Source organism: Nerophis ophidion, linkage group LG29 (genome assembly GCF_033978795.1).
Source record: "Nerophis ophidion isolate RoL-2023_Sa linkage group LG29, RoL_Noph_v1.0, whole genome shotgun sequence".
Lineage (NCBI taxonomy): Eukaryota > Metazoa > Chordata > Actinopteri > Syngnathiformes > Syngnathidae > Nerophis > Nerophis ophidion.
The window spans coordinates 31,205,398-31,217,419 of record NC_084639.1 but is presented as its reverse complement, the minus strand read 5'-3'; the positions used below and the strand labels follow the sequence as shown (position 1 = coordinate 31,217,419).

Genomic DNA, 12,022 nt, shown 5'->3' with positions numbered 1-12,022 from the left:
GATGTTACGTTTTGGACGCATGGCTGCAATGGTTGTGATCTCTCGAATGAAGAATTTTAGAATAGAATAGAAAGTACTTTCTTGATCCCTGGTGGAAATTCAGCACCACAGTTCGCTCACAATAGGCAATAATAATTTACACCAGTAAAACCAGCAAACCAGTGATTACAGTCTGCAAATTGTGTTGTTGTTGAATGATATTTATCAGATTTAAAGTCAAATACAGTTGATATACATGTCTGTCTATCTGTGTTGGCCCTGCGATGAGGTGGCGACCTGTCCAGGGTGTACGCCGACTTCCGCCTGAATGCAGCTGAGATAGGCTCCAGCACACCCCGCCATCCCTAAAGGGACACACAGTCGATAAAGGGATGGATGGATCATTGGTGGCCGTGATTTTTTGTGTAGACACCATGAAAACATACATTTAGATTGAATCGTTCATGACTTGCCCATCACGATGACTCGTTGGCCCCGCCCCTAAGTGACGCATGCGTGGAGGATATGTTCTTCGCAGCAAAGTCCTCCTTTACTCCACACACGCTTCTAAGCCTCGGCACATCTACTAACTACACTTTATTCATCCTCCGTGTCAGCATCAACTCCACTCGTCTCACTCAACTTTGGACATTATTAGGCCCGCTTAGATTGCTCCTTGTTTGAGCGCGCTAGTTAGCTTAGCATGCTAGTTAGCTTAGCTTGTTAGCCGCTAACAAAGAGACGCGGATTTGATCAACACATCGCTTAGTTAAGATCAAGTGTGAGTGTAAAGTGTTGTGATTGTGTGGAAATGTGTGAAAGAACCATAGCAGAGTACGAGGAGGAACTTTGTCCAACTAAAGAGGAGAAGGAGCGACCACATCAAAAACCTCAAGTTGTGTTACACAGAACAGGTTTGTTTACTTCTTACTCTCACATCTTTAGTAACTTTATATTTCATCATTAATATGACGTGTTTGATTAATAATTTATCAATAGGTGTACTCAGACACATGATTGTTATTGTGTTATTAATGTGATTATCAGACAGCAGTCATTTCCATTAGATAATGTTCAAATAGAGGTGATTTGGCACACTTATAATTAAAAAAACAAAAATAATGTTGTTTTTCATCAGATATGTACTAGTATTGTATATGTGGATGGGGGCCCTGCTTTGGAAATAATGTGTACCCCTTTCAGAGATCACATTTAGTTCCACTTCAAACATTCACATGTTGCACAATGAGATGAGATGGTATAACGTGAACAGTTCTGGAACTTTCTAACTCGGGGGAAAGAACGGGATCTCGTTGGAAGCGCGATGTATGAGCAGACGCTGTTTGGGTATAACAAAATGGTGTCTGCCAATTTAGTTTACAACTTCACTACATCAGTAGTTGTCAAACCTTTTTCACCAAGTACCAACTCAGAAAATACTTGGATTTCCAAGTACCACCATCATGAACAGCATTAAAATATAGTAGCATAGTAGGCCTTAATTATTCATTAATAACAAGGAAGACACATTATTTAACAAGTATATTTAATATTTTAGTTACTGTAACATTACACACAGTTTGAACAGTAACACAGTGTTTGCATGTTGGAAAATAAAACAATGTACATAAAAAATGAAATAATATTTGGCGTACCATTAGGTGATACCCGCGTACCACTAGTGGTACACGTACCACAGTTTTAGAATCCCTGCTCGATCGGTTCAAGAAGACATGATCAATGCACGCGTGTGCAGAGACAAGGTCACTTCCATTTTTTTTGTTTTACGTCAGTTATGTTCCTGCATGTTGTCACTACTATAGTTTTCTTTTTTGCAATCTTTATTTGAATAACAATTTCACATAAAAGATGACATGCTGATCATTTAAAAAATTACAGAGCTCCTAAAGGGACATAGGTACAATTTTTTTGAGATATGTATCTTGTGCGCACCAGAAACTATGATGCAGCTTCCTCAGTTGACCTCTGACCTGGTTCACAGAGATGACTAATGTTTGCGTAGAGGTGGTGGAGGAGGAGGAGGAGGAGGAGGGGGTTGCAACCATGGCTGGGGCGGAGAAGAAAGGGGAGTGGATGCAGTGAGGAGTGGGGGGTGGGGAGAACAGTACTGGTTAAACCGGTTGAAGAAGGTATTCATCTCATTGGCCCTCTCTATTGTCCCCCCTACTGCTCTGGTCTTTGTCTTGTGGCCTGTGATGGTTTTCACACCTTCCCAGACCTCCCTCATGTTGTTCTGCTCCATCTTCTTCCTGTAGCTGTCCTTAGTCTTCCTCACGCGTCCTTTCACCTCCCGCTGTGCTGCTCTCATTGCCTCCCTGTCTCCACTCCTGAAGGCAGCTTTCTTCTTGTTGAGGACAGCTTGAACCTCCTGTGTTACCCAGGGTGTGTTATTAGGGTAGCACTGAACAGTCTTAGCAGGGCAGGCCACGTCTGGCAGAAGTTGAGGTAATCCGTAGAACAGTGAGTCTGACCATCAATGTCCTCACCATGTGGAAACTGTGTTCCATTTGTCTGTCACAGAATGACATCACACTAAGATGTTCAGTGACAGTTTTCTTTAGCTATTTAGCATTTTTGTTCAGTATCAATCAATCAATCAATCAATGTTATTTATACAGCCCTAAATCACATTTGTCTCAAAGGGCAAAAAAAAGGCAGTACACATCTTCCAAACAAAGTGTTTGCGAGTGAAATTTTCTGAAATGTGTAGGTATATTCTTGCTATCGTTTACATTTTCAGAATGTATAATATTGTGTTTTAGAGAAATGCTTTGACATTCTTGTCAGGTTCAAACACCGATGACATCTATTTGACAAGACAAGAAGCAAAGAAATCAAACAGAGACAGGATTCAATTTAGCTCATGAGGAGAAACGTCTGGGCTGCAACTTTGTACAGTTTCCCACCACGCTTTAAATAAATAAATGATAAATGGGTTGTACTTGTATAGCGCTTTTCTACCTTCAAGGTACTCAAAGCGCTTTGACACTACTTCCACATTTACCCATTCACACACACATTCACACACTGATGGAGGGAGCTGCCATGCAAGGCGCCAACCAGCACCCATCAGGAGCAAGGGTGAAGTGTCTTGCTCAGGACACAACGAGGTTGGTACTAGGTGGGATTTGAACCAGTGACCCTTGGGAGAGTGCGCACGGCCACTCTCCCAATGCGCCACGCCTCCCTTTGACGAGGGAGTTCCACGCTTCCTCTTTTATTTGGGCCTTTTCTGATTACATAGCTGCAGCTGTTTTTAAAGGGATGGGGGGGGGGGGTCGTAAGCAGCTTTTGCACTCGGTCGTAAACAGTTTAAAGAAATGGTCTGCTTTGTAGATCTCAGGTTAGGAAAAGGTCTTCCTGTGGCTGTCAATAGATCAAAGAAACCGACACCTCCATGTTGCATCCCATTGCAGACAGTGGAGTTTTACAAGCCTTTTGTTTGATAAGATGAAAGACAGCTTTGGTCTTCTCGCAGGGGACCTGAACTCAATGGAACACAAAGTTTTTTCATAACTTCCATCCATCCATTTTCTACCGCTTATTCCCTTTTGGGGTCGCGGGGGGCGCTGAACTCATATACAATTATTCTGAAAATTTTGTTATTATTGTTAATATCATATGGAATCAATAATTGGTCGCAGTAAAGTGGCAAATTGGGTACTTTTTAGCTCTAAAAAGGGTATTTCAACAAGTAAACAGTACAGTAGGTACTTGATTTTGATAGATGTAATGCTCATAATGCTCATAGGGACTGCGTGGCGTAGTGGGAGAGTGGCCGTGCGCAACCCGAGGGTCCCTGGTTCAATCCCCACCTGGTACCATCTTCGTCACGTCCGTTGTGTCCTGAGCAAGACACTTCACCCTTGCTCCTGATGGGTGCTGGTTTGGCGCCTTGCATGGCAGCTCCCTCCACCAGTGTGTGAATGTGTGTGTGAATGGGTAAATGTGGAAATAGTGTCAAAGCGCTTTGAGTACCTTGAAGGTAGAAAAGCGCTATACAAGAACAACCCACTTATTTTATCATAAGGGTATACTAGTAAACTATACAGAGATGAGATTTTTCAGTATCAAAATATTACTTGAAATCAAATTTTGGCAGCAGCAGAGTGGTTGTTTCGGTATATTTTAGCTTTGTAAAGGGTATTTCTACAAGTATACAGTACAGTAGGTACTTCCATCTTCTTCCGCTTATCCGAGATCGGGTCGCGGGGGCAGCAGCCTAAGCAGGAAAACCCAGACTTCCCTCTCCCCAGCCACTTCGTCTAGCTCTTCCCGGGGGATCCCGAGGCGTTCCCAGGCCAGCCGGGAGACATAGTCTTCCCAACGTGTCCTGGGTCTTCCCCGTGGCCTCGTACCGGTTGGACGTGCCCTAAACGGGTGGCATCCTGACCAGATGCCCAGATGCCGAACCACCTCATCTGGCTCCTCTCCATGTGGAGGAGCAGCGGCTTTACTTTGAGTTCCTCCCGAATGGCAGAGCTTCTCACCTTATCTCAGTAGGTACTTGATATATATATATATATATATATATATATATATATATATATATATATAATGCTCATTAGAGTATTCTAGTAAAATAAGCAGAGATGAGATGTGTCAATATCAAACTATTATTTAAAATACATTTTTGGCAGCAACAAAGTGGCCATTTCGGCAGATATTTGCTCTAAAAATAGTATTTCAACAAGTAAACAGTACAGTAGGTACTTGATATTGATATATCTGTGAATTGTGAATTATATTATATAGCGCTTTTTCTCTAGTGACTCAAAGCGCTTTACATAGTGAAACCCAATATCTAAGTTACATTCAAACCAGTGTGGGTGGCACTGGGAGCAGGTGGGTAAAGTGTCTTGCCCAAGGACACAACGGCAGTGACTAGGATGGCGGAAGCGGGAATCGAACCTGCAACCCTCAAGTTGCTGGCACGGCCACTCTACCAACCGAGCTAATGGTCATAAGGGCATTCTAGTAAAATGCGTGTGTGTAAATATGCGATGTGTAAATATCAAAATATTACATCAGATCACTTTTTGATTGAAGATTCAAGATTGTTTATTGTCATATGCACAGTTAAACAGACAATTTGCCGTACAATGAAAATCTTACTTTGCTAGTCCACCCTTCAACAAGTCACACTGTACTTAGCTAAAAATAAAAATGTATATACAAGGCACAGTAAGTAACATAACATTATTGCACATTCTGATTGACAGTCAACAGTATAAATATGGAGGTGACCTTGGGTCACAGCAGCAGTTAAAGTGTCTTTAGTGATCAACGGTGAAACGTGTCTACAGTGATGGTTCACAGTTAGGGGGTGGTCATTGTAGCTGTCTTTTGTTCAAAAAGACAAAAGTAAAGGGTTGGGGGGGAGCTGGCATTCAAAAGTTAGCATTCACAAGCCTGATGGCCTGTGGGTAAAAACTGTTTGTCTGTCTGGTAGTCCTGGATTTCAGGCTCCTGTATGGTCTGCCTGATGGTAGGAGGCTGAAGAGACCGTGTACTGTCCTTGATGATGTTGTGTGCTCTCCTGGTGGCCCTGGTAGACTACATGTCCTGTAGTGAGGGGAAGGCTGCTCCTGATATGTACTGAGCAGTTTTAATCACTCACTGGAGTGCCTTCCTGTCCTTAGCAGTGCAGTTTCCATACCAGACCGTGATTGAGCTGGTAAGGACACTCTCAACCGTACTTCTATAGAAGTCGCTGAGAATTTTGGGTGGCATGCCAACTTTTCTCAGCTTTCTTAGGAAATACAGTCACTACAGGCCTTTCTTTATTGTTTGTTGGGTGTTGTGATCCCAGGTGAGGTCCTCGCTGATGTGAGTCCCGAGGAATTTAAAGGTTTTCACCCTGTCCACCTTTGTCCCACCTATGTACATCATTTCCTTGGTCTTGTCTGTGTTCAAGGAGAGATTATTATCCTGACACCAGGCCACCAGTTCCGCTACCTCCCTTCTGTACGTAGTATCATCTGCAAACTTGATGACAGTGGTGTTTGGCAGTCGTGTGTGAAGAGGGTGTACAATAGGGGGCTCAGCACGCAGCCTTGGGGGGTCCCAATGCCTAGAACCTTTGTGCCTGATGTCTGGTTGCCGATACTGACTGACTGGGGCCGGTTTGTGAGAAAGTTCAGGACCCAGTCACAGAGAGTTGGTGTCAGACCAACAGTGAGGAGTTTAGCAGTGAGTTTTTGTGGGATGACCGTGTTAAAAGCAGAGCTGTAGTCGATGAATAATAGCCTGGCATAGGTGTCCTTGCCCTCTACGTGGGTGAGGGTGGTGTGGATGACGGGGTTGACTGCAACCTCACTGGACCGATTCTGCCGGTAGGCAAACTGTAGAGCAGGGGTCACCAACGCGGTGCCCACGGGCACCAGGTCGCCTGTTAGGACCAGATGAGTCGCCCGCTGGCCTGTTCTAAAAATAGCTCAAATGGCAGCACTTACCAGTGAGCTGCCTCTATTCTTTAAATTGTATTCATTTACTAGCAAGGTGGTCTCGCTTTGCTCGACCTTTTTAATTCTAAGAGAGACAAAACTCAAATAGAATTTGAAAATCCAAGAAAATATTTTAAAGACTTGGTATTCACTTGTTTAAATACATTCATTTATTTTTTTACTTTGCTTCTTATAACTTTCAGAAAGACAATTTTTTGAAGAAAAAAAACTACCTTAAAATTTATTTTAGGATTGTTAAACACATTCACCTTTTTACCTTTTCAATTCCTTCCTCTTCTTTCCTGTCAATTTAAATCAATGTTCAAGTATTTTTTTTTTATTGTAAGGAATAATAAATACATTTTAATATAATTCTTCATTTTAGCTTCTGTTTTTTCGACAAAGTATCCATCCATCCATTTTCTACCGCTTATTCCCTTTCGGGGTCGCAGGGGGCGCTGGCGTCTATCTCAGCTACAATCGGGCGGAAGGCAGCGTACACCCTGGACAAGTCGCCACCTTATCGCAGGGCCAACACAGAGAGACAGACAACATTCACACTCACATTCACACACTAGGGACCATTTAGTGTTGCCAATCAACCTATCCCCAGGTGCATGTCTTTGGAGACAAAGTATATTAGTGAAATATTTCTTCAAACTTATTATGATTAAAATTCAGAGAAATTATTCCGGCAAATCTACAAAATCTGTAGGATCAAATTTAAATCTTATTTCAAAGTATTTTGAATTACTTTTAAAATTTTTGTTATGGAAAATCTAGAAGAAATAATGATTTGTCTTTGTTAGAAATATCGCTTGGTCCAATTTATTATATATTCTAACAAAGTGCAGATTGGATTTTAACCTATTCAAAACATGTCATCAACATTCAAAAATTAATATTAATTAGGAAAAATGACTAATGATGTTCCATAAATTATTTTTTTAAATTGTTTCAAAAAGATTCAAATTAGCTAGTTTTTCTCTTCATTTTTTTCGGTTGAATTTGGAATTTTAAAGATAAACTGTTTTTAAAAATTGTATTTTAATTTTTTTCGTGTTTTCTCCTCTTTTAAACTGTTCAATTAAGTGTTTTTTCATCATTTATTCTCTACAAAAAAAAACTTCCGTAAAAAGAAAAAACATTTACGACAAAATGATAGACAGAAATATCAATTTTTTATATATATAGATTTGTTTATTAAAGGTAATTTGAGCAAATTGGCTATTTCTGGCAATTTATTTAAGTATGTATCAAACTGGAAGCCCTTCGCATTGATCAGTACCCAAGAAGTAGCTCTTGGTTTCAAAAAGGTTGGTGACCCCTGCTGTAGAGGGTCCAGTGTGTCTGGGATGGTCTTCTTGATGTGTGACATGACTATCCTCTCGAAGCACTTCATCACTATTGGGGTGAGTTGTCTAGTATGTTTACTATTTTATTTAGGAAAAACTTTCAATAAGAATCATATGTTTAATGTACCCGAAGATTTTTTGTTAAAATGAAGCCAATAATGTACTTTTTTGTGGTCCCATTTATTTAGAGAAGTATTGAAAAGTATCAAAATACATTTTGGTATAGGTCCCGGTACTATAATATTGGTATCGGGACAACACTAGTAAGAACAGAATTCATTGGTTGATTCTTTGACCACCTTAGTAGTAATTTTTTCACTGGAGAGATTAGTCTCTACGATGCAGCTAAGATAGGTAATCTCATTTTTGTTTGTTATTATATTGTCACCCACTTTGACTGTGAAGTTATCTACTTTTCTGAGGATAGGAATTGACCCAAAGACCTGTGTACTTGCAAGTACCGAGGCAAGTCTTATTTCGGCAGTTTGTCATTGAAAGCCTTGCTAGTCTAGGTCTTGAGGATTCTAGCTTCTCTTGTTTTGTGGCCGTTAGCCTCAGTTCTGTTCTTCATGGGTACAGAAAATGATGGAATGATCACTTAAGCCGCACACAGTTGTTCCACTCGTGGTGATCTGAGACTGGTCAGAAGTAACAAGGAGGTCTATGAAGGTTTAAAAGGACTCACTCACCCTGGTAGTTTGCTTAATGAGCTAAGTGAGACAATGTTGGTGGCACAGTTTAGTGAAGGTTTTAAAAATGGGTGCATCCTTTCAGGACATATCTGTGTTCCAGTCCCCAAGAAGTAAACCTGTATCAACATGTTTACATAAAACTCACACACTCACTAAATACATTTTATAATGTAAACACATCTAATTAAAGTTATAATTTCACTTCCTAAATCTGACTTACAAGTATCAATAAGTGAACATAAACAATTATTTTCAATAACTAAAGTAGTCAAAACTTGAATTATTAAGGTGACTGACTTTCCTTCAGCGTGTCGTAGATGGTCTCCAATTCCTAAAGAGGAATTGTTGATGAAGATACTCCATAAAACAGCACATAGTAAAACATGTTTTTGTGAAAGTTCCTTTTGGCCCAGGCAACAAAATGACCACCAAAAAATATTTTGCATGATCACAAAAACATACCATGAATGTTTTTGCAGTGATTTTGGAATTAGATTTTTTGAATTTCCATGATATTTTAGTTATAGTAATAACTATGGCATTAAAAGAATATGTTTAAGTTTACAGATAAAGTTTAGGTGTCATAGACCGTATACACAATACAATTTTTACACACTTTACATCAGTGAAGTTAGTAATTGCTTCAATCAATGCTGCCTCGTACTTATAAAAACTTTTCAAATTGCCCCTCATCAAATTTCCAAGTCTGTTTTTGTACTCACTGTTCCACTTTTGAATTAATTTTAGGAACCAATTGGGTATTTCCTGTGTTTTTATTGTTTGTTTTGCTACACACTTTTAACACAACACACGGAAGAACACAAATAATGTAATTGTGTCAACAGTGTCACTTCAAAACTATTTCTATTCCCTCTTGATCTTATTTACTTATTTACCCAACAGATGTCCAGCAGCCCCCTCACATTAAAGAGGAAGAGGAGAATCCACAGCCCCCTCACATTAAAGAGGAAGAGGAGAATCCACAGCCCCCCCACATGAAAGAGGAAGAGGAGGAAGTGTGGATCAGTCAGGAGGGAGAGTGTCCTGTAGGGCAGGAGGAGGCTGATGTCAGCAAGTTTCCACTGACTGTTGTCTCTGTGAAGACTGAAGAGCATGAAGACAAACCACCTGAGTCCTCACAGCTTCATCACAGTCCAAGTAAGCACAACATTTTATTCTCAGGGCATTCAATCCATCACAACTGGACTCTTCACGTTGTCTTACAAGACCTTTGTCCTCTCATCCAAGTAGGCTTCATCACTTCATGCTCATACACTTCAAGTCTTAAATCTAATCATTGGAATTTAGAGGGGAACCACACTTTTTGGGGGATTTTTTCTATTTTTCACAATCATTATGAAAGACACAACGGTTGATATATTTACACACAAAAAATCCCATTCTAACTGGGCTGGGCAATATGGCCTTTTAATAATATCTCAATATGTTTAGTCCACATCACGATACAGCATATATATGTGGATATTTTGCCTTAGCCTTGAATGAACACTTGATGCATATAATCACAGCAGTATGATGATTCTATGTGTCTACATTCAAACATTCTTCTTCATACTGCATTCATATATGCTACTTTTAAACTTTCATGAAGAGAGGGAAACCACAACTAAGTCAAATTAGCAAAAGTGTATTTATTAAACAGTTATTAAGCAGTGGCACAAACATTCATGTCATTTCCAAAGCAAAAAGTGCAAGATTGTCAGAGACATTTTAAAACAAGCTATGAGTGCACTTTTGTGCATGATGTCACTAAGATGACATAGCAAAACAACACTATATTAAAGTGCACCTGTTGTACAGAACACCACTACAATAGTTTAAAACAAATAAAGTGCACTTTTCTGCATGATGTCACACAAGATATTTCAATAAGTGTCAAATAAAAATGTGCTGCATAATAGGAAATCAAATAGTGTATGTCCTTCGCTATGTGGTAGGTTCCTACGGACGTTATCTCCTTCTGTTGTTGACCAGTTTTTTCATATGGGGTTGATGTGGAAATGGTTGTATGGGCATTTTGTGGGTGTGGCACCAAACTGAGATGTTGACATGCAGAGTTTCAAGCACTCCTCATTCTCTAGCGGGTGACTTTTCAAATGATGCTACACATTAGCAGTGCTGCAACTTTTTGTAGCAACGCTTTTGCCGCATACTTGACATATTACGGTTGTCTTTTCAACATCTTCCCTTTTGAAACCAAACCACCGCCAGACAATGGACTCTGTGCTGCTTTTCTTGGGAATTAATTATTCCTTCATTTGTTACCAGACTAGCACCTTCTTTCTCTCGTATTACCACTAGCACCACCCCGTTAGCACCACAGCTAACGTTATAATGCCGCTACCTGTCTGCTCTGCGAGGGCGTATGACGTTGCACACGCGACAGTATGTGACGTATGTGAGAAGGTGCGCTTGTTTTATGTCTCTGTGAGAAGGAGAGACAAGAAAGAGTGAGAAGATGATGTAGTGTAATGCCCGCGGCTAAAAGCAACTGAGTGAGAATCTATACTCCAATACTGACAATATAGTCATTTTCTATAGCGCACAGAGACAAACCCACAATATATGGAGTATATTCCATATATCACCCAGCCCTAATTCTAACTCATAAATGTAAATAAAAGTCCACTTGCAATGGAGCCAATGGGAGGTCCTCTCTAATCATCCAAAAAACGCCAACCAAGTATTGAGTTGAGTTGAGATGAGTATGACTTTATTTGGAACATGCAAGCATACAACATGATACATCACACATGCATGTATACAACATGATACATCACACATGCATGCATACAACATGATACATCACACATGCATGCATACAACATGATACATCACACATGCACGCATACAACATGATACATCACACATGCATGTATACAACATGATACATCACACATGCACGCATACAACATGATACATCACACATGCATGTATACAACATGATACATCACACATGCATGCATACAACATGATACATCACACATGCATGCATACAACATGATACATCACACATGCACGCATACAACATGATACATCACACATGCATGCATACAACATGATACATCACACATACAACATGATACATCACACATGCACGCATACAACATGATACATCACACATGCATGTATACAACATGATACATCACACATGCATGCATACAACATGATACATCACACATGCACGCATACAACATGATACATCACACATGCATGTATACAACATGATACATCACACATGCATGCATACAACATGATACATCGCACATGCATGCATACAACATGATACATCGCACATGCATGTATACAACATGATACATCACACATGCAAGCATACAACATGATACATCACACATGCATGCATACAACATGATACATCACACATGCATGCATACAACATATACATCACACATACAACATGATACATCACACATGCATGCATACAACATGATACATCACACATGCATGCATACAACATGATACATCACACATGCATTCATACAACATG

General features: G+C 40.1%; 1 protein-coding gene across 3 annotated transcripts in view; it reads left to right on the top strand.

Moving 5' to 3' along the window:
• Positions 1-448: 448 nt before the first annotated feature.
• Positions 449-12,022, top strand: part of LOC133546174 (oocyte zinc finger protein XlCOF22-like) — a 49,021-nt gene continuing 37,447 nt past the window's right edge. For 2 of the 3 annotated variants that reach the window (XM_061892036.1, XM_061892035.1), the window contains exons 1-2: positions 452-893; positions 9,397-9,651. In XM_061892036.1, the coding sequence (XP_061748020.1) occupies positions 791-893; positions 9,397-9,651 (358 nt within the window). In that variant the 5' untranslated portion in view covers positions 452-790. Of the gene's footprint in view, positions 894-9,396; positions 9,652-12,022 lie in introns of all 3 variants that reach the window. The other variant, XM_061892034.1, reaches the window with a different exon arrangement.